Source organism: Nansenia antarctica (genome assembly GCF_963989245.1).
Source record: "Nansenia antarctica genome assembly, chromosome: 6".
NCBI lineage: Eukaryota > Metazoa > Chordata > Actinopteri > Argentiniformes > Microstomatidae > Nansenia > Nansenia antarctica.
This window is the reverse complement of record NC_137676.1, coordinates 20593526-20616297: the sequence shown is the minus strand read 5'-3', so window position 1 is coordinate 20616297 and position 22772 is coordinate 20593526. Positions and strand designations below refer to the sequence as shown.

The window sequence follows — 22772 nt, the reverse complement described above, 5'->3', positions numbered from 1 at the left end:
TCCAATCGATTTCCAATAAATCTCTATTTACACATAACACGTTACATGTAGTTGCAGTACCTCTTCTAGCCTCTGGGTGCCAGTGTTGCTCTTGATATGGATTCTGCTTCCCATCCTACATCTGTGGCAAAGTATGCCAGTAAATAAATACAAAAGGACCTACAATATCCCAGTTGTAGGTAAAATAAATCTGACCCCATCCACTCAATACAAGAATATATAACAAAGACATAATGAGCATAGCAATGACACTGTCAACAGCTGAATTAGATATCGACTGCTATGGACTCAAGTCTGTCAACAGAGATTGCAGTATAGCGTCTACTTATTACTTGTTCATGATAACACAACATCTAAAGGCCTATGGTGGGCAGCACAAATCTGTCAGGTAGACAACTCTAATCCTTGCAATCCTTTTGCTTCATTGCAAACCTTCAAATCAAATCAAATCAAATCAAAGTGTGTTAATGAATCATACACACAGAGTACAGTGGATGGAAATGAAATGCTTAATTTAGTACAAATTTAAGTACAAATACAAGTAACATAATAACTTGTAAATAAGGCAGATGTAAGTGTAAGATAAAGTTAGCAATACAATGTGTGTGTGTAAAGACAATGTGTAGAGAGTCAGTGCAAATTGTCTCTTGCACACATGCATTATGAAAGAGTAAAAGTATTTAATTTGAGAGATTTGTGCCATATCCATGAATAGGTCACCGAGGTTTCAGAAGTTATGTAGACCTAATGCATAAGACCTGAGCAGTTACAACTTATATAACTCACTATAACATAATGCACCTGTAGCTGCCCTCGATATGTTCCTAAAAACGAACTTGGAGAGTCTCTGACGGATGCTTTTCTTGTTGTATCTTTCCCACGTAGAACCAATAGACTGTCGAACACCGTGAAAACTACAAAGAAGCAATACAACAATACAATTACGCTACTTCATTATTATACATGGAAAGGCACGCTTTAGGTTACACCGTACATAACAAATACATGGAACACATAAATTACATGAAACACATAAATACATTAAACACATAAATACATTAAACACTTAAATACATTAAACACGTAAATACATTTACATCACTTCACATACCTCACTCCACTTATCGAGGGTGCTAGGAAAATGAAAAACGAAGAATAACATGTTGGTACAGCATATTTATTGAATTTTAATTTAATTTAATTTAATTTTGCAGACGCTTTTATCCAAAGCGACTTACAATTACGAATTACAGGGACATTCCCCCTGGAGTAACTGAGGGCTAAGTGCCTTACCCAAGTAGTAGTGGTGTGGCTTCAGGCGGGATTTGAACTCACAACCTTCCGATCCCAAGTCCAACTCACTATCCACTAGACTAGACCACCACTACCCTGCTCTGCTCTTGAACTGCTGCTCAAAGGATCAAAATATGCTAAATAATCACTGAAATCATTTACTTATAATCTGCAGTGAACATACTTACAAGATTTACAAGATTTACACAAATATTACATATCTTCCTTCTCATTAATCAATGTGACACTGACTCATCTGGAATTGTCGTTTGTAACTGTCGCTTTTGAATTCCCTGAATTCCAATAACAAAATAAATTTGTTTACTATCAAAATAAAAGTACCCATGGTAGAGCTGTTAAAATATAGAGCTGTCAAAATAAAAGTAATACCGTGGACAAATACAGCATTATACAGATCAGTTACAGCACCTTTATGCATTTCATCACAGTTCATAACATACCCTTCAACAGTTGTCTACTATGCTTGGGACTTTTAGCCAGTGTGACACATTATTTCTCTATAGATCACAAAACGTGTTGATGGATGACAAGATGCATTGGTCACAGCAGGTTATGACAGGTGATGTATCCACCCGTTTCTTGTTCTTGCTCAGTGATTAATCCAACAAGAAACTATGGATTGACATATTGGTTCCCGGTATTGCATGTCGCTGTGGCAATTTGAGTTCAGCATTTTTGTATCATTTTTATTGTTGGTCTCATAACATCTTTGTAATCAATATGCAAAATTGGTGCTCATGCGCCACCTATGGATTATATAATTCTACCCGGAAGCGGGGTAGTATAGGAATGTCCGGTGACGTCAGTGTGCCTGGCCTCCATTAGGCTGCAGCTGTTTGGAGAGCAACAACAACACGGAGCGACTGACGGGGCTTCCACAGAGTCAGCGCGTCCTCAGCCGGGTTACGAGGTCTGAATCCCGGGAGCTGAAACCTCCGTTCCCACCAGGGCCTCGCCGGCTTCTAACCACGGCCGCTCTCGGTGAGGAAACTCTGGCCTCCGCTTCCTCCTCCTCCGACTCGGACACCGGCGGAGCGTCGCCGCCCCCGCGGAAGAAACACCGAGCCTCGGCGGCGGAGGGAGCAGGAGAGCCCGGGGCTTCAACTGTTGCAGCGGGCCTTTCTGGAGTTGTTTTTGGACTTGCTACTTCTTCTCCACATTCACAAGCCACCTCTGCCATTCACTTTAACCGAAGCATTGTCAACAACCTCGGCGTCAACATGCAGGCAAACGGGGCAGGACAGGGACAGGAGTCGTCGGACCTCTCATGCCTGAACAGCGCACAAAACGGGGAGTCATCCTCGGCTGGGGGGACGCACTCCAACGGGCTTCTGTCCAGCACAAACAATGGCAATAGCGTCGGTAACAATAACGGGGCATCGACGGGACCGGGCTCTGGGACCTCCACCGTGTCTACTGCCTCGGGCTCGGGCTCGGAGGTCGGCTCCATGAAAAAGAAGAAACGTCTTTCGCAATCAGAGGAAGATGTCATCCGATTAATAGGACAACACCTCCATGGGTTAGGGCTAAAGTAAGTTTATAGAGTGTGTCATTCGAAGGAAAAGCACCTAAAACATCCAAGCACATAAAATATCATATATTTGCGAGTGTTTTGATCGAAACTGCGTGGTGACAGTTTATGAAAACGCTTCTCTGCGTTTGACAGACAAACATGGGGGAGGGGGTAGTTAGCCTGCTAGTTGGGAGAAGAAGGGGTCCATCTTGCACAATACAGAGTGGTAGCTAGATAGCACTAGCCTGCCTTGGTGAGGGTGATACTGACACTACTACCATTTTAAACCCAAAGACAGTTCCCAATTCAGTTAACAAACCTGGCCTCACACAGGAAGAAGTATATTAGTGAACAGTTGGAACCGTGTGTGTGTGTTGGTTCTATAGATTTTTTTTTACACGGATTGAAATCGCATTACATCACCGTTTATAATCCAGTGAAAGATGCTGCAAAATCCATTACGACTGGTGGTTACAAATCACATAAATCGCAAAACCCAGTAATTTGAGATGGAATAAGAGAGAATGTGCCTTATTTTGATATACAGTGGCACTCTTTATAATAGTTGTGTTGGTCTAACATGAAATGGCCTGCTTTGTAGAAGATTGCGCAGAAGTGCGGAGGTAGAACAACAATACCCTGTTTGACAGCGTCGATGTGTTTTCGTCGTTTGCACATTTTGAAGGCTCGGCTATTATAATGACATTAAGCGCTTATTAACGTCGTCGATATAACAGTCACATAATTGCCAAAGAAGGGAGAAGTGACTGGGTCATTTTGTATCCACTCGAGTGTTTATTTTTGTGAAACCTTTGAGCTGTTGAATAACAACAACAACAGCAGCAACGCATTATCTACAAAGACGTCCCTTTAACATACTACAATAATGTTACTGTGCTATTATTGTTTTACCACGTTGTTGTTATTATTACTAGTATGCCATCTTTCCTAGGCTACAGCTATCAAACTGTGCCTGCAATGTAAACATTGTACGTGTCACAGGTAAGAACACATCGCCATCATAGTGAGTGATTTAGACATTTCCAGGACGCTATTTTACACGGTTTTCTTGACTTATTGGAGGTAATCGTCGCTTGTGGACAAGCAGGAACTGCTTCCCTGGCTGGTGCATGGTTTCATGGCGGCTCTGGAATGCGTGTCTAACCAGCTGTTTTAGATTAGAAACGTTGGTTGAATCTAATTATAGACAGCGCCTGCTGAACGCATCGGAGCTCCGCATGAACTGTATTCTGAGCCATCCACGGCTAAATAAGGCCCCCTGTCACTGTAAACGACTGTAATGCAGTCCCAACAGACTCAAGAGTAGCTACTGCTACTGCAACTAGCCGTGTGTCAGTGAAACTGCCATTCCTTGGGGTTGTTGAGAAATCCCTGTCTTGTGTGTTTATGTGGAGAGGGGAAATACTTGGCATTGCCTCGAACTGGACTGACGCCCCTACGTTTCAGATGTGGAAATGCAAGCGAAAACGGCGTTGGGACTCAGCCTGGTGATAACACTCGCCTGCGCCACTCTTTTGATACCTGAAGATGATGTCATCATGTTGAATTTTAACAAAGGTCTTATTGACAGATGCCAGGTCCTGGGGGGTGGGGGGCAACATGATGATGCATGCCTGTCCACATCTCTTGTTGTTGGAGATTATAGCCTGCAGATGATGTTGGGCCATATCCCTCTCCCTCCTCCTCTCTCTTTTATGTACCTGGCTCAGTCTGCACATTTCTACATACGGCGTGGCAGTTATTTGACTAGTGTGAAGCCAATGTTGCTATGAACCTGTTGCTAATGTTTTATTCATCTGTCTATCTCAGCTGACAGCCTCAGCCAAGATGTCAGTTTCACTGCATGTTTCATGCCATGTTGTTGGTTTATGTTGATGCTATAACATTAAGGTGACACCTCCCCTCCAACCCTCTCTTTCTCTCTTTCTTTCTCTCTCTCTCTCTCTCTCTCTCTCTCTCTCTCTCTCTCTCTCTCTGCAGTCAGACAGTGGACCTGCTGATGCAGGAGTCAGGCTGCAGACTGGAACATCCCTCAGCCACGAAATTCCGCAACCACGTCATGGAGGGGGAGTGGGACAAGGTGGGTCCGAGGTTACCATGGTTACGCCTGCCGCTGCCTTCCTGCACGTGGCTGAGCAATAGGTCCATGTTGCCCAATCAGACGTAGCCTTATATGCACCTATCCAAAGGATCTGGTCCAAGCGCAGAGGATTAGAGAGTGCTCCTCTGTGACCTGTGTCTGTCTGTCGGGGCCGTAGGGACACAGCCTCCATGACACCTTTTACATTTTTTTAAGTATTTTTTTCTGAGTGTGGCAGTCCCACTCATATTTTTCATTTTAATGGACAGATACAGTGAAGACAGACAGGAAAGTAAGGAGAAGAAGGAAGAGAGGGCATGTCAACAGGGCATTCGAAACCATGCTGACATGGGCATTATGTGTGCACTGTAGACCGTGGTGCTAGACCACTGGACCAGCCCAGGCCACCTCCGTGACACCTCTTGTGAGACAGAGCGCTAGGATGGAGTGGGATAAGAAGAATGGTTCATACCTGTGAAGGAAAGCTATTTTAAAACATGTTCTTTTTCCATAGCACTATACAAACAGTCAACATTAGGCTCACCTAAATGTCTAGAGGAATTGTAGGTGGCTTGTTTTGGTTACTTCTTGCCCATATGGGTGATGATGATGATGGGGAAATCACATTTCAGCCAATAGGCACCTAATGTAAAACCATTGTAAATCCATCTCTGGGAACATTATAAGAGCTGGTTTCATGGACGCAGACTAAGACTAATCCTAGACTAAAAAGCATCCTCACTGGAGATTTTCCATTGCAAGTGTGATTTAATCACCCTAGAGGTGCAGAGAGAGGCTGCGTTTGAAATGGTATACTAGCATACTGCATACTAGCATACTCAATGAGTATATACTGCATACTGCCTACTAAATTCATAATAAGTATGCCAAAACCAGCCGACCGTTTACACTGCAGTATGCATACTGCCTCCCAGAATGCATTTCGCACCGGCCAGGGGCGGGGAATTTAAACCTCAATTTTAAACATCCATTGGCTAAAAGTTGTAATTTTAAAGTTTTAATATGTTTTCAGGCAAGAAAGTAACCACATATATTCCCAAAATGTGTCCAGTTTATCAAAATAACCCGTTTATATATCTGATGTGAGTTTTTTTTCCGTCTTCTGTTTGCTAGCTACATTACGGCTGCGTTCGTAAATTTGCCCTGGAATTCTGATCAGCACTCATGGAATGCCTCTTGTCCAATCAAATTACCTGGTCCCTTTATGACGTTGAACCCAGTGTGCGCTCCGGCGCTCTGAGCGAATTTACAAACGAACCCTGCGTTGCTTACATACCTTCACAGTTCGACAGAAACATCGTAACATAATTACAACAAGTTGTAAAATGATTTGGGGGGCCAATATCTTTAGCTAGCTCAAGTAACTAGCTTATTATATTGTTGTCTTAGCAGTTGGTAAAAGAACAGGATTCATATGAATATATATGAGCAATAACATATCGTGGGCTTGCTGCAGCAAGCACAATAACAACCAACTTGTCCGTCTGAAGCTACAATACTGGGACCATTCGTGATTGGGCTACAGGCAGTCAAATACTAGGCGAACGTGTGTGTAGGACACGAATAAACTTGGACTTCATGCATTTCAAGTGGCATCTTTGTAATCATGACGACGCAGACATGTCTAAGAATGCATTTCACCATGTTAATTCCCAATATAGTGAAAATACCACCGCTCATCCGTGATTAGACTAAGCTGGGGTGCTGCAGCTGAAGAGTATCAAATATAGTGCAAAACAGCAGCATCTGCACACTCATCTGTTTGATGTTTATAGCAAGCTTTCGGTCCACAGGCTATCGGACAATGTAAACAACAGCTGTATGACGAGTTTGTATGACACAGTTTGACGAGGCTGAAGAGACGCACACAGGGTTGCCAGATGGGATTGACAATTTACAGCCTAACCTGTCTATAACCTCTAAATCCATCCCATTCGGCGGTAACCCGCCCTATCTGGCAACCCTGGAAGCGCAATGCATTTTGGGGATTCAGTACGCCAGTAGTGTCCAGTCATATCGTACTTAAATAATTCCGAAAATATAGTATACATACTAAATTTCTCGCATACTCAAATATCGCATACTGTTCAGTGTGAAAGCTCTCGCATACTCAAATATACGTCATATATAGTATGAGTAGTATGCTAGTATGCCATTCCGAACACAGCCAAAGACTAGCATGGGATGATGACCCTGCGATGACCCTGCGATATTGCACTCGCTCATTAAAAACACATTGTTGGCAGTGAACCTTCTTGGGTTACTGCTCGATTGGGGGGCACAGCAATGAAAAGGCGACATGAGCTCATAGTAAGTCTTTAAGCGTTGTTAGTCTAATTTGATCATACAACGAGCTCAGTTGGCTGAACGTGCTGTTCCACAGAATACTCCCTTCCCAATAGCCCAGCGCCTAAAGGCCTAAATGTGAAAAAATAAAAATAAAATGTGTTGTATAAAAAGTGTACTCATGCAGTCCACTTACAGACGTGATGAAACTGAAGTCTAAATTGTAGCTACAAGGTAGTTGGTGTTGCGCAACAATCTCAGTATTGACGTCCTCCAGACTTGGAGAAGAGCACGGCCACTGGTGCCATGTCGTGGTGATGTGTTTTGATTTGACTTTTTTGGGGGGGAAAGTGCTGACCCTGACTGTTTCTCTCTCTCTCCCTCCCCTCCCTCTCTTTGTTTCTCTCTCTCTCCCTCCCCTCCCTCTCTCTCCCTCCCCTCCCCTCCCTCTCTTTGTTTTGGTCCAGGCTGAGAATGACCTGAACGAGCTGAGAGCACTGATGCATTCTCCCAACTCTATTGTGGTAAGCCTAAAACCTGACCTGAATGAGGGGAAAACAGTGGAAAGGGCACGGCGGGTTCTAGAACGGTTCTGTTAGACTCTGTGTTCTAGACTAGAATGCCCCCCTTTGTGATGCGGATAGGGTCTGTCTGTTGAAGCCTTTATGATCCAGAATGCCTTGGTTGGGAGAGTCTACATGAACTGTATGAAGAGTTTTGTTGCAAAACGCTCTATCCACCACTTTCCTATTATGTACTTCTTATAAAATGATTGCTGTGTCATGACATAATCCCTTTGTGACACATTTGAAAGGACAATAGATATGTTATGTTATATGAAATCTGTCATATTCTTGAAGTTGTAATCAATAATTATTGCATTTTTGTAAACATTGATTGAGTGATGTAAGTTAACAGCCAAAAGTTCTGCAGATGGGTTGAATGAAACTCTCCATATGTAATGTCCAGTATGTTTGATCATATGCCTCCTAGTCTATTATCATGAAATGTCCATCAATCACTTTTAGCCTCTGCTACAACTATTAGCGGTACCGTGTGTTCACTTGTAATCATTATATTGGGCCCATGAAAGTAGGACTAGGAATCAAGTGTATCTGAGTGTTTGACATGTAAGCTGTTTTCGATATATAGCATATTGATATAACTTTTCAATGGGGTGCCCTAAAATGGAGCTCATATTTCACCATTGAAACTGTTCCTCTAAGATTGTACATGAAGCCCCCACGGGTCCACCACATACAGAAGTCACCTGATGAGCACTAAATTAGGCTAATTAGCCTCGGCTAGCTTATTAATGGACACGATAGGATCCTTCTCAAAATGGTCTCCTGTGGGCTAGTCAACTGCCTATGGCTTTACACGTTAATGGTGGTGGTGTACTGTACATGTAGGTTTTGTCATCACAAATAATGTTTTTTTTTAAACCGACATAGGCCTGTACTATTGAAACCCAGAACACATAGCCTTTATGTTGCCTGTGAGTTTAATGAGCCTTGATGTTTACATGGTCGCTGCCATGGTAATGGTTGGAGTTTACTCATTCCAGAATCATAGTTATAAATAAGAGGGGAAAATATGTGTGTGTGTGTGTGTGTGTTAACTTGTCCTTTGGGCTGTGGCCGCCACTGCAGCCTGGAGATAAGGCAGACTGCCACAAATACCAGCGCCTGGTAAGCGCCTCTCCTCTGCGGTGGGGTGTGAACCGTGCCACAGCACCGTCTGGGGGAAGTGGTCAGTCACAGCTGGCAGGGCCCAGTCTCTAGGGCTAGGCCGACGCCCACCACATGACCCCAACGACAACACACTCCCTGTAACCACGGCAATGCTTCCTGTCACTCAAAGCTATGCTGTCCTATCTGGTTCCAAAGGGGAGGCAGGCACTCCAATGATTTTGGAGCAGATAGGAGGGAGTTCCGCTCCTCTTTTTTTTTTTTGGGGGGGGGGCGGGACATTTATTAAGGAAGCAAGAACCAGGAACGTGACAAAGATGACAGGTGACTTTTGCCACCGCCCCCATGACCTCATCTGTCTCCCCCTTTCTCTCTGCTTCTCACCCCCCCCCCCCCCCCCTCTCTCTCTCTCTTCATCCCTCCATCCTCTCCCTGCAGCGTATGAAGTTCCTGCTCCTGCAGCAGAAGTATCTGGAGTACCTGGAGGATGGGAAGGTTCTGGAGGCGCTGCAGGTGCTTAGGGGAGAGCTCACCCCGCTCAAGTACAACACAGACCGCATCCACGTACTCAGCGGGTGGGTATCCATCTATCTATCATATACTTGTCTGTCTGTCTATCTGTCATATCTATCTGTCTATCTGTCTATCCGTCTATCTGTCTATCTGTCTGTCTGTCTGTCTATCTATCTATCTTTCATACATAGTTCCCTGTAATTTCCATGGAATCCCAAGCTGTGTCAACCGGGCATTTTCACCATTGATACTTGAACGAAATGCCTGACAATTACCGTGTTGGCCCCTTTCACAAATGTTGGCATTGACTGGTTGCGCAATCTACTTGAATCACGCATTCAACTCGATGCAGAACTGGACCGAGACAGACGTGTGAGACTGCCTTATACCATATATATATATATATATATATGCCATATATCACACCTCCGTCTACAATCTTCAGGGATTGTAACACCTAGTCAAGCAATCATCATATTTTTTTTACAGAATAACAATTAGACATATTGCTATGCGCTCTGCACTGCGGGCTCTCCCTGTTGACTGCATGCATGATGCAGGACAGCTGAGAGGAGACGGTGTGTGCATTACGTCTATATCACAATTTACATTTGATAAGTAAAAGTAAGCTAGCTAAGTAAGTAATCTAGCTAACTATGATTGGAAATTACATACTATCCAGTTGTGGAATTATATTGGCTGCCCCGGGCTTATTGAATCATGCATTCAACTGGATGCAACGAGACGGGTGCGTGAGACTGCCATATACCATATATATATATATATATGCCATATATCATACCTCCATTTTATATTGAATGATGATGAATACATATAAAACGGAGGTATGATATGGCAGATATATATATATATATATATTTGTATTTGGCAGTCTCACTCGCCTGTCTCGTTCCAGCGAGTCAACTCGTGTTATGCTTACCGTCACCAAGTTTGATCGCCAACTAAAGCACTTGATTACCGTTGATATACACATACTATACTAGTCCAAAAGCACAGTATGGGAGAACTTGGTGATAAGCATAATAAGAGTTACCGTATTTTCCGCACTATAAGGCGCACCGGATTATAAGGCGCACCTTCAATGAATGGCCTATTTTAGAACTGTTTTCATATACAGGGCGCACCGGATTATAAGGCGCACCGGATTATAAGGCGCATAGAATAGATACTGCAGTCAAACGTTTGACTGGGGTTGCGTTACGCCCAAGCTCCACCTACTGCGTTGCGTCACCTCTCCATCGGTGTTGTGTCAACTTCCCGTTGTCCAAGCTCCACCTGAGCGTTGTCACCGTCAACGTTCTACCTGCTCCACTGTCAAAAATATATATTTTTCCACCTCAAGTATCAGCCGTTCGTCATCCATTTTTGCAACAAGCGTCAAGGACCTGCGGTGATTCACAGCTGACTCGCGTGAATAGCAATTCGCAATAGCTGCAACCACGAGATATAGAGTAGTTAGCTACAAGCATTTTCAATCTGCTATTATCTCTATTAGTGGATTAACCGCTGTGGTGATTTAACAGCTGATAAAAATACATCAAGTAGACTACAAACAGAGCAAAACAACACCAGAAAACAACCAATAGGCTATACAATTATAACCAACAACCAATATGTGACAGCTCCTGGTGAAATGTGCAACGTACTTTTTCAGTTTTTACACATGCTTAAACTACAGATTGTAAGCTTTCAAATGATGTGTCATACATTCAAATCAGAGAAAGATTGAACACGACAGGCGTATTTGAATGTTGGTTCACCTCAAACACTGAATGGGAGAAAAGTGACTCTGACCAAACCACAACAAACGCTGCTAGCGGCTAACAGCTAACAAAACACATCGCTACGAAGGTCTAAACTGTATTTTAATAACATGACAACATACTGGGAGAACATCGACATGCTAAAAACACATAACTACACATAACTAGATGAACACACAGTTCTTGCTTTTGAACACGAGCTAAAACGAAACTATGTTTACAAGTCAACCCTCCCTTACCGGTAGCCTCCGGCAAACGAGAATAATGAATCCAATACACAAATGATAAGTGTTTAGTGATCGTTAAACTGTTGTTTATTATATTGAGTGGGTACTTTAAAACTTCAAGTTGAAAGCACCAAGAATCTCACTTTGTTCCCTCGGAAACTCTGTTTAGTCTTCTTTACTTGGGGTCTTGTGGTGTGGGACTGTGAGTAAGCACAGTATACCGGTGTTTACTGATTACCGTAATGCTGCAAGCGGTGCGGCTTTGTAGTTTACCAGTCGTACTGAAACATTTTGACAGAGCGCCTTGAGCGCCGTGTACAACCAGTATGGATCAACAAATTAACCAATTGATCCATATATAAGGCGCTCCGGGTTATAAGGCGCACTGTCGTTTTTTTTGAAAATTAAAGGCTTTTAAGTGCGCCTTATAGTGCGGAAAATACGGTAACTCAATTAGACATTTCGCTCTGCGTTGCGGGCTCTCTGACTGTGCGATGCAGAATAGCTGAGTGGAGACGGTGTGTGTGCTATGTCATAAAATGTACATTTGATAAGTAAGCTAGCTAGCTAAGTAAGTAATCTAGCTAGCTATAATTGGAAACAAAGTACTATTCAGTTTTTATTCAGAATTATAGAAGATGTAGTCCTGCTGGTCTCTCTGCCTGGGTTTGAACAGACTTTGGGATCAACTAACGTCTCCATAGGCTACATTAGATAGTGGGATGTAAGGATCTTGTAACTTCGCAAACAATAGCAGCATTGAAATAGTTAAGTTTATGTCCAACTGGAAAAGGTAGTGAGCGCAGATGTTCGTGTTTTGACTCTGCTGGGAGTTCGTTAAAAATGCCTTTCCACCAAAGAACCGTGGAGCCGATGAGACTGCCATATACCATATATGGGAATACGGTACATGTGGGAAAACTAGGGTTAGGGTTAGGTGCTAGGGTGACTTGGTACATGCTGGCATGTCTAACCCTAACCTTAACCCTAGAACCCTAGCACCTAACCCTAACCCTAGTTTTCCCACATGTACCGTATTCCCACATGTACCGTAACATATATATATATATATATATATATATATATATATATATATATATATATATATATATAATATATCTGCCATATATCATACCTCCACTATGATTGGAAATTAAGTAGTGTCCAGTTGTGGAATTATATTTAGCAGTAGCGATATTCAGAGTCTGGGGCAGTTCTTATGCGCTCTGCCCTGCTGGTTCCACGATGCAGGACAGCTGTGAAAGGAGACTAGGCAATGTTCAGGCTTCCGTTCAGACATACAGCGACCCAGTAAATTGCATGGAATTATACATGGTCTCGACCAGGGTAATTGCCCGGGAGGATTTCCCTGGTCAGTCGTGTTCAGACGACCCTGGAAATTGCATGGAATCTACTGGGAAGGCTTGTATGTGTGAAAGGGGCTTATGTTATGACCAGGGGCCATTGGCAGTTACAATGCTTTTTCTTTTAATTCATGGTAGATGAACTGTATAGGGGGGAAGTGGGGATGAGGAGGTCTTTAGGAGGGACAATTAAGATGTAGCCTGAAGATAGATCTATCTTATCTAGCCTATCTATCAACTATCTAAACATCCATCTTATCTATATCCATCCATCACATTTGATCTTATTATCTCATCAATGGTTTGGATCAATACAAAACAGGCAGCTAATATCAGTTCTACAACCAATCGATCAGTTAATCGATCACAGACCACAACTACACACTCAAGATGTAGCCTGTATGCCAGTATATCGTCCAATCAATTATTTGAATACTCAACACACTGCATCCTCATACTCAACGGGTATGGTAAAGGGACAATTCACACAAAAACATTTGCGTGTTGTCTCACACACATGAACCAGATTGTTCTAGTTCCAGCTGTGGCTTTGGGTTGTAAAACAGGCCAAAGTATTCTGAGGACTCTGATTACATGTGATATACGCTCTGATTACATGTGATATACACTCTGATTACATACACTCTGATTACATGTGATTACATTAGGGATGGACGGTTTCCAATTATTGAAACCGAAAAACCGTCAAAGACTAAAACCGCGGTTTTCCGGTTAACCGAAAAGGTTAAAAAAAAAAAAAAGGCGCCAATTTCAAATTATTGAGCCCTACTGCTACAATACACTCGTGTCGAACACCATTAAAACACCGTAAGCACAGTCGCAACACATTTAGGCTACTTAGTTTCACAAATATAAGTGGAAAGGCAGACTTTTGTAAGCTACACCATACATGAAAACACATGAACACTTAACACACCAGCTCCGCTGATCCAGGGTGCACGCCTGCACGGAAGATCATCTCTTGGAACAGCGTCTTCATTGAATGAACTGCTTTCTCAATATCTTGGTTCTTAGACAAAGTTTCAGCTGCTGCTCAATGTATTTAAATATTTGAATACTGCTCAATAATCACTGAAATATTAGACTTAGAATTATGCAGTGAACATACTTAAAGCTTTTCATAAAAACCACATGCCGCGAGACTGACTCGTCCTGAACTGTCGTAAGTCAATCAACAAAGAATGCCCCATCAAAATAAAAGTGCCCATGGTAGAGCTGTCAAAATAGAGCTTTCAAAATAAATGTACTAATACAGATAGAGATAAATACAGAACTACCTTTGCGTCACTAAGTGACCGCGTATCTTCTGAGACATGCGTTCTGTCATCACTTTCAGTAGCGCCTTCACACACAGTGGCGCTGTGCACAAACACTCTTGATCCGTATAGCTCTTGTTTTATTATATTGTGGTTTAGTAAATACTGCACTTGGAGTTACATTCAATGCATGATTTGTGCTATAGAACATAAATAAAGTTTGATTGATTGATATCAAATCGAATCACATTTTATTTCTATAGCGCATTTCTCACAAAAGTGACCCAATGCGCTTTACAGAGAGCAGCGAAAATGATCTTATTAAATGTAAGCGAGTAATTGTAAAAAAAACTTTCCTATCTACCAATAACTGAAGGCAACTATCTTTCCCATAGAGTGATTCGTTACCCTTAAATATAATCCCAATTAGATATTAATCCTCAGTTATTCTTCACAACTGACCAAACCTCTCACTCATTGCGCGGCAGATTCAGACTGTATCATTGTTATTTTCACACACGACAAACATGTGACATGTTCCAGTTTTATTCTTTGAACAACATAGAATATACAATAGAATAGAAAACGTAAACAAAAACATCTATAAATATAAATACAAACGAGTGCAAATTGAGTGCAAGCAGGTAAAACAATTGTGCAAAGATATCACTGATCACATTCATTCTAATTCTAATTCACAACCTATGGCTAATAACTAAATAACAAAAACTGGCAGTAACAAAAAATGAGCATAAAAGCTATTAAAGGCTATTAAATAGTCCGTTAATCGAGGTTCTTCGCAAGAAACACGAGCATGTTCACCTTTTCAGGATTCAGCTGCGCTCGGAACGGACTTACAATTTTGCCTGCTGCGCTGAACACCCGCTCTGAAGGTGAACTTGTGACACACAGTGGCGCTGTGCACAAAGTACACTCTTGATCCGTATAGCTCTTGTTTTATTATATTGTGGTTTAGTAAATACTGCACTTGGAGTTACATTCAATGCATGATGTGTGCTATAGAACATAAATAAAGTTTGATTGATTGATATCAAATCAAATCACATTTTATTTCTATAGCGCATTTCTCACAAAAGTGACCCAATGCGCTTTACAGAGAGCAGCGAAAATGATCTTATTAAATGTAAGCGAGTAATTGTAAAAAACCTTTCCTATCTACCAATAACTGAAGGCAACTATCTTTCCCATAGAGTGATTCGTTACCCTTAAATATAATCCCAATTAGATATTAATCCTCAGTTATTCTTCACAACTGACCAAACCTCTCACTCATTGTGCGGCAGATTCAGACTGTATCATTTTTATTTTCACACACGACAAATATGTGACATGTTCCAGTTTTATTCTTATTCTATTTTATTCTTCTAAAAATAAAAAAAAATCCGGTTTCAGACGGTTTTGATAAAAAAACGTTTCTAATTTTAGAAACCCCGGTTTTCGGTTTAACCGAAAAACCGTCCATCCCTAGATTACATGTGATATACACTCTGATTACATGTGATATACACTCTGATTACATGTGATTACATGTGATATATACACATATATATGTGATATACACGTTTAATAGCATGTGGATGTGTGTTGTGTGTTATAGCGTGTTGATGCCTGTTGTGTGTTATAGCATGTAGTGTCTTGTAGCATGTAGTGTGTTGATGTGTGTCGTGTGTTACAGCGTGTTGATGTGTGTCGTGTGTTACAGCGTGTTGATGTGTGTTATAGCGTGTTGATGCGTGTCGTGTGTTACAGCGTGTTGATGTGTGTCGTGTGTTACAGCGTGTTGATGTGTGTCGTGTGTTACAGCGTGTTGATGTGTGTTATAGCGTGTTGATGCGTGTAGTGTGTTACAGCGTGTTGATGTGTGTCGTGTGTTATAGCGTGTTGATGTGTGTCATGTGTTATAGCGTGTTGATGTGTGTCGTGTGTTACAGCGTGTTGATGTGTGTCGTGTGTTATTGCGTGTTGATGCGTGTCGTGTGTTACAGCGTGTTGATGTGTGTCGTGTGTTATTGCGTGTTGATGCGTGTCGTGTGTTATAGCGTGTTGATGTATGTCGTGTGTTACAGCGTGTTGATGTGTGTCGTGTGTTATAGCGTGTTGATGTGTGTCGTGTGTTATAGCGTGTTGATGCGTGTCGTGTGTTATAGCGTGTTGATGCATGTCGTGTGTTATAGCGTGTTGATGTGTGTCATGTGTTTGCCCCTGTCTGTAGGTACTTGATGTGCAGCCATGCAGACGACCTGCGCGCCAAGGCAGAGTGGGAGGGCAAGGGCACCGCCTCCCGCTGCAGACTGCTGGACAAGCTACAAAGTGAGGACACACACACACACACAGCCTCATAAACATTCCTCATTCCATGCTACCACTCAGAGTGTATGTCTCATCTCAACTATTACAATTACCACAACTTATTAACTTTCCTCCTCCCTCCTCCTCCTCACCCCCTCCCGCAGCGTATCTGCCTCCCTCGGTGATGCTGCCCCCTCGCAGGCTGCAGACCCTGCTGAGGCAGGCGGTGGAGCTGCAGAGGGACCGCTGCCTCTACCACAACACCAAGCTGGACAGCAGCCTGGACTCTGTCTCCCTGGTCCTGGACCACGTCTGCAGCCGGTCAGCAACACACTCAGGGTGACACCTTCTGTCCGCACCACAACAGCAGCTCTGCAGCCCGACACCACCACAACAGACCCATGATTGACCCATACGAGTCTCCCCGAGTCAAGGCGGGTCGGGTCGCAAATTCTATACGCGTCCCCCGGCGAATCGCCTAGCTGGACTGTGTGTTGTGTCCGTGTCCTATAGACCGAACGAGAGGGAACGTGCACGCATGCGCGGGAGATCCGACCAGCCAACAATCATTATTCCGCGGATTCCGTTTCACTCTAAAAAATGTTGGATTAATTTTAATAATAATTTTGCCATTTAGCAGATGCTTTTAATCGAAAGCGATTTACAATTACGAATTACAGGGACATTCCCCCTGGAGTAACTGAGGGCTAAGTGCCTTACTCAAGGGCACACTAGTAGTGGTGTGGTTTCAGGTGGGATTTGAACTCACAACCTTCCGATCACAAGTCCAAATCACTATCCACTAGACTAGACCACCACTAGCCTGATTACCCAAACTCGTGTTTTGTCAGGAGAGTGTCTTGTCTAATGATTTAACATGTTTTATTAGCATTTTAGGAATCATCACAAAATAGTACAGTAATATGAAATGTTCAGATAATGATCCCTCCCCACCCCTTCTCTTTATCACCCTCCCCACCTTCCCCCACCCAACGTTCTGGGGTCCTAGTCTTAGTCCTTAACAATATTGAATGTTAGGTCGGGGTTGAACATTTAGCCAAACTTTACATTTGCAACGGCAGGCACTGGTCTCTGTCCCCGATCACACGCCGTCCCTTCTAAACGTTAGGCCTATAATCACTGATACTTAACATGGAAAACTTTCAAAACAACAGTACCAAATATTACTAACAAAACCTGCACCGGAATGGAATAATTCTCTGCGGATGTAATTTACTAAAGTAAAGTGTTGTGTCAATTGATGCGTGCCACGTGACCGATAGCTGCAGGGTTCCAAACAGGCTTGGGTTTGATTGTCTATTCTGACATGTTATGGTTGGTCTTGGTGAGATTTCTGTTTTCAGGACTGTGAGGGTGTTTTAGACAACAGAACATGTCACTCTCACTCACTCAAACAGCATCTTCATCTCCTCTTCCTGGTCCTGTAACATGCCCTCTCTTCTTCTCCTTCTCCTTCTCCTTCTCCTCCTCTTCCTCCTTCTCCTCCTCTTCCTCCTCCTCCTCCTCCTCCTCCTCCTCCTTCTTCTTCTTCTTCTTCTTCTTCTTCTTCTTCTCCTCCTCCTCCTCCTCCTCCTCCTCCTCCTCCTCCTCCTCCTCCTCCTCCTCCTCCTCCTCCTTCTTCTTCTTCTTCTTCTTCTTCTAGATGATCATTCCCTCTTCCTCTTGTTTGTTCCATACCTCATTTTTGACCTATGCTTTTGTTTCCCTTGTTTTCCTCTCCTCCTATGCTGCTCCATCTCCTCCCCTCCTCCCCATCTCTCCTCCTCCTATGTTGGTGCTCCACCTCCTCTCCTATTTTACTGCTCTCCCTCCACCTCCTTTCTCCTCCTCCTATGTTGCTTCCCCTCCTCTCATCACTGTCTGTCCAGTGAGTTCCGTGACCTCCGGCTGACCTCTCTGTGACCTGGCTGACCCCCCGCCCCTAACCTCTCACCCCTCTCCCCTCTCCCCCACACAGGAAGCAGTTTCCCTGCTACACCCAGCAGATCCTGACAGAGCACTGCAACGAGGTGTGGTTCTGCAAGTTCTCCAACGACGGCACCAAGCTGGCCACCGGCTCCAAAGACACCACCGTCATCATCTGGCAGGTGGACCCTGTGAGTGGACACGCACACACGCACACGCACACACACACTTAAACTTCAGTGTTTTAGGTTGTTGCTAACGAAGGCCCTGTCTGTCTCTGTGTTGATGTGTGGTAGAGCATGGGAGCACAGGGGAATGGAAATGCTGGGAAATCTAAATACGCTACAAGATGCACATGGCTGTTTTACACACACACACACACAAACAAATATACACATAGGAGGATTCCTACATTATCTGTTCTCGTGCATTAAATTAATCACTTTTGTCACCTGACATTGCCGAAAATCGCCACTTGTAGGTGTTACGTTGGAGATACAAGAAACTGTGTTAGCCAATCCTGTCCTCGATTTGTAGTTGCCAAGACATAGCCGATCATTTGCATAACAAAGAGCTGGTAACTATTCTGTCGCCGATTTCTGTGAATAATGACTGATTTCCGCTAGCTCGCTTTGAGCCTAGTAGTGAACACACGGTTGGCCTACAACACACACATACTTACGGCCGGTTTCACAGACAAGGCTTAAGCCTAGTCCAGGATTAAATCTCCAGTGAGGATGCTTCTTAGTCTAGGATTAGTCTTAATCTTCCATGAAACTAGCCCTTGGAGTACATGCACTTACCCCCTGCCCCTTCTCTCTCCCTCCCTCTCTCTCTCTCTCTCTCTCTCTCTCTTTCACCCCCCCTCTCTCTTTAACCCCCCCCCTCTCTCTCTTTAACCCCCCCCCCTCTCTCTCTTTAACCCCCCCCTCTCTCTCTTTAACCCCTCCCCTCCCTCTCTCTCTCACCACTCCCTCTCTCTCTTTAACCCCTCCCCCCCTCTCTCTTTCACCCCCCCCTCTGTCTTTCACCACCCCCCTCTCTCTTTCACCCCCCCTTCCCCCTCTCTCTTTCACCCCCCCCTCCCCCTCTCTCTTTCACCCCCTCTCCCCCCCCCCCCCCCCCCAGGAGAGCCACCAGCTGAAGCTGCTGCGGACCCTGGAGGGGCATGCATATGGCGTGTCCTACCTGGCCTGGAGCCCCGACGACGCCTACCTGATCGCCTGCGGACCTGACGACTGCTCCGAGCTGTGGCTCTGGAACGTCCAGGTAACCCACAGCAACCGTCCCCCGTGACGACGATGGCCACGTGGGCCTTAGTTAGTCTCCCTCCAGTCAGACTTACCTATTCCACCTTAGTTAGTCTACCTCCAGTCAGACTTACCTATTCCACCTTAGTTAGTCTCCCTCCAGTCAGACTTACCTATTCCACCTTAGTTAGTCTCCCTCCAATCAGACATACCTATTCCACCTTAGTTAGTCTCCCTCCAGTCAGACATACCTATTCCACCTTAGTTAGTCTCCCTCCAGTCAGACATACCTATTCCACCTTAGTTAGTCTCCCTCCAATCAGACATACCTATTCCACCTTAGTTAGTCTCCCTCCAGTCAGACATACCTATTCCACCTTAGTTAGTCTCCCTCCAGTCAGACATACCTATTCCACCTTAGTTAGTCTCCCTCCAGTCAGATATATTACACATGCTCCTGGCTGACCGCCTGCTCAGCGGTTGGCTTCCGTGTCCTATAGGCGGGAGAGGAGGGACGAAATCCTGCTGCCTCCGCCGATTCCTCCGTTTCATTCACTTCACTTCACTTTCATTCACTTAATAATCTGGGGAAACTGACATCATGGATTAAACCTGAGGTTACAAGTCTAGGTGTTATTTTCGACTCAGACCTAAGCTTCAAGTCCCATATTCAGTGGTGCAAACTTGTCACCTTTAGGTGAAATTTTTACCTCAAAATAGGTGACCTACGTGAATCATGCAGATCTGCAAAAAAAAATATATAAATTGGGGGGGGGGGGGGGGTCGACATCTCATCTCATCCAAGTCACATGATGCCCAAGCTAACATCTTCCTGTCTGCTAAACTCTGCTGCAGTTGAAATACAATATCTTAAAAAGGTCTTAAGATGGAAGTAGAAACATAGGAAGTATTCAAATAAAAAAATAAAAAAAGTTATTTCTATGTTGCGATAACTTCTCAACAGGATTTTACAGGGTTCGTTCAAACTATCGTAATTCTTGAACTATATGTGCAATTGAAAAAAAATCCAACAGTTTCTGAAAGCACAGAAGTTGTACTCTACATTTAGGGTTATTACGGTAGTTCACCCCGGTATTTTTTTTTTTCACAGCGGTATTTTAGCGGTGTTTTATACTTTAGTGAGTTTCTGTACATATATGTTTGTGATTGTGAAATGTCACAAAGACCATCTAGTAACCAATCCACCTAAAAGTTTCATCGATGACGACGATGTAAGTGACGAAGGACTGATTTCTTCTTCTGAACCAGGGTATGGAGGTTAGTTCTAGCGAATTTACCTGATAGAACATCGACATGCTAGAAACACATAATTACACATAATTAGATGATCATTATAAGTATTTAGTGATCGTTAAACTGTTGTTTATTATATCGAGTGGGTACTTTATAACTTCAAGTTTCGTGTTATGAAAAAAACTAGTCGGCGAGTGGTTTGCCCTAGGCTGCGTTCGTAAATTCGCTCTGGAAATCTGATCAGCAGTCATGGAATGCCTCTTGTCCAATCAAATTACTTGGTCCCTTTATGACGTTGAGCCCAGTGCGCAGAGCGAATTTACGAACGCTGCCCGAGACTGTCTCGCGTCCCCCTTTACCTCGCTTCTACCATGCTGCTACTCTGCTTCTATAACATCAGGATCAGATCAAAAAAATAAATAAAAGTGGTCTTATAAAGGTCTTAAATGTAACTTGTTGAAACCTGCAGGAACCCGCATAATTATTTTGAGAACAGGTTGCTTACATTAATTATGCGGGTGTTAAGCTCAGGGCCATCGCTACTTGCATCATTGTTAGACTGTTAATGATAGAGCTAACCATCTACGGACAAAAAAAAAGTGTCACCTTTTTGGACCATCGCCAGTTTGCACCCCTGCATATTAACAAGGTGACGAAAACATCCTTCTTTCACCTTAGAAACATTGCTAAAGTAAGACCACTTCTAAACCAAAAAGATGCAGAAAAACTGATTCATGCCTTTGTTTCAAGCCGACTCGATTATTGTAACACACTTTTTACTGGCCTTCCTAAAAAAACTACTGCAAGACTTCAGCTCATTCAAAACTCTGCAGCTCGACTTCTCTCTAGAACCAAGAGGAGAGAGCACATTACTCCGGTCCTAGCTACTCTGCACTGGCTGCCAGTAACATGTAGGGTTGATTTTAAGGTCCTCCTCCTTATATACAAAGCCCTTAATGGGCGAGGGCCAAAGTACATTGCTAATTCCCTTGTCAACTATGTACCCTCAAGAACACTAAGATCATCTATCGCAGGTTTATTAGAGGTTCCTCGCAACAGTCAGAAGAAGATCGGAAGCGCAGCCTTTGCTATGCCCCAAAGCTTTGGAACACATTACCTTTAGATTAGGGATGCACAATATTATCGGCACCGATATTTATCGGCCCGATAATGGGAAATTAATGTTTATCGGTTTTTAACGGTTTTATAAAATGCCGATATAGAGCCGATAATATGAAGCCGGAAATATTTCTGCTTCCGGTTTCCGCGCTCATGCTGCTGCGCCTGCGTACAGACGAGAGCGAAACATGAGAGCTTCCCCGGTGTGTCTGACATTCTGCAGAGTTTCTGAGGCAAGTGGCAAGTTTCTGAGTGCGTTTGCAATTTGCAACACATGTTCGACAAAAGTTCGGAGAGGAGGGCAAAGGTCTACGAGTTACAACACAACGACACATCTTGTAGCGGGTAGATAGTAATATCCCTCCCCTGGCTCCTCTGTTTTCCCTTGATAGCTGACAAGCTAACGGGTGAAGTAGCGAGGCCTGCTAGCAGCTAGCCTACAACCCCTAGCCAGCAATGGCTAACGTTGAGGCTAGCGGACCTAGCACAGCCGAGACTAGCCGGAAGACCTGCTCGTGCAGCAAGTCAATGGCTAGCTGGGACACTCACTCTAAGTGTGCAGTGTGTCTGGGATTAATCCTCGCCCAGGCCGCTGTTATCTCTACCGATGAGTGTATCCACTGTGCAGTGTTCCCCAAGAAACTTCTCCGCTGACGGCTAAGTCGCATTGGCTAGCCTGTCGGGAGAAGATCCGCTTCTGTGTAAGGCAGCCGAAACGCTGCCATCACAGTCTAACGCGGACATGTCTCCAGGTTTACCGACACCATGCTGGGCGGACTTAGTGCCACATAGCCCAGACATCGGTTTCCCGGTACTGGGTGA

The 22772-nt window shown here is 43.7% G+C and overlaps 1 protein-coding gene across 2 annotated transcripts in view; it reads left to right on the top strand.

Annotated features, from left to right (window-relative positions):
- Positions 1–2173: 2173 nt before the first annotated feature.
- The window catches only part of LOC308159416 (WD repeat-containing protein 26), a 29163-nt gene continuing 8564 nt past the window's right edge, over positions 2174–22772 (top strand). The window contains exons 1-8 of one of the 2 annotated variants that reach the window (XM_080533198.1): positions 2174–2845; positions 4829–4928; positions 7703–7759; positions 9365–9501; positions 16325–16422; positions 16566–16722; positions 18380–18518; positions 19456–19596. In XM_080533198.1, coding sequence (XP_080389324.1) covers positions 2535–2845; positions 4829–4928; positions 7703–7759; positions 9365–9501; positions 16325–16422; positions 16566–16722; positions 18380–18518; positions 19456–19596 — 1140 coding nt within the window. In that variant the 5' untranslated portion in view covers positions 2174–2534. Of the gene's footprint in view, positions 2846–4828; positions 4929–7702; positions 7760–9364; positions 9502–16324; positions 16423–16565; positions 16741–18379; positions 18519–19455; positions 19597–22772 lie in introns of both variants that reach the window. The other variant, XM_080533197.1, reaches the window with a different exon arrangement.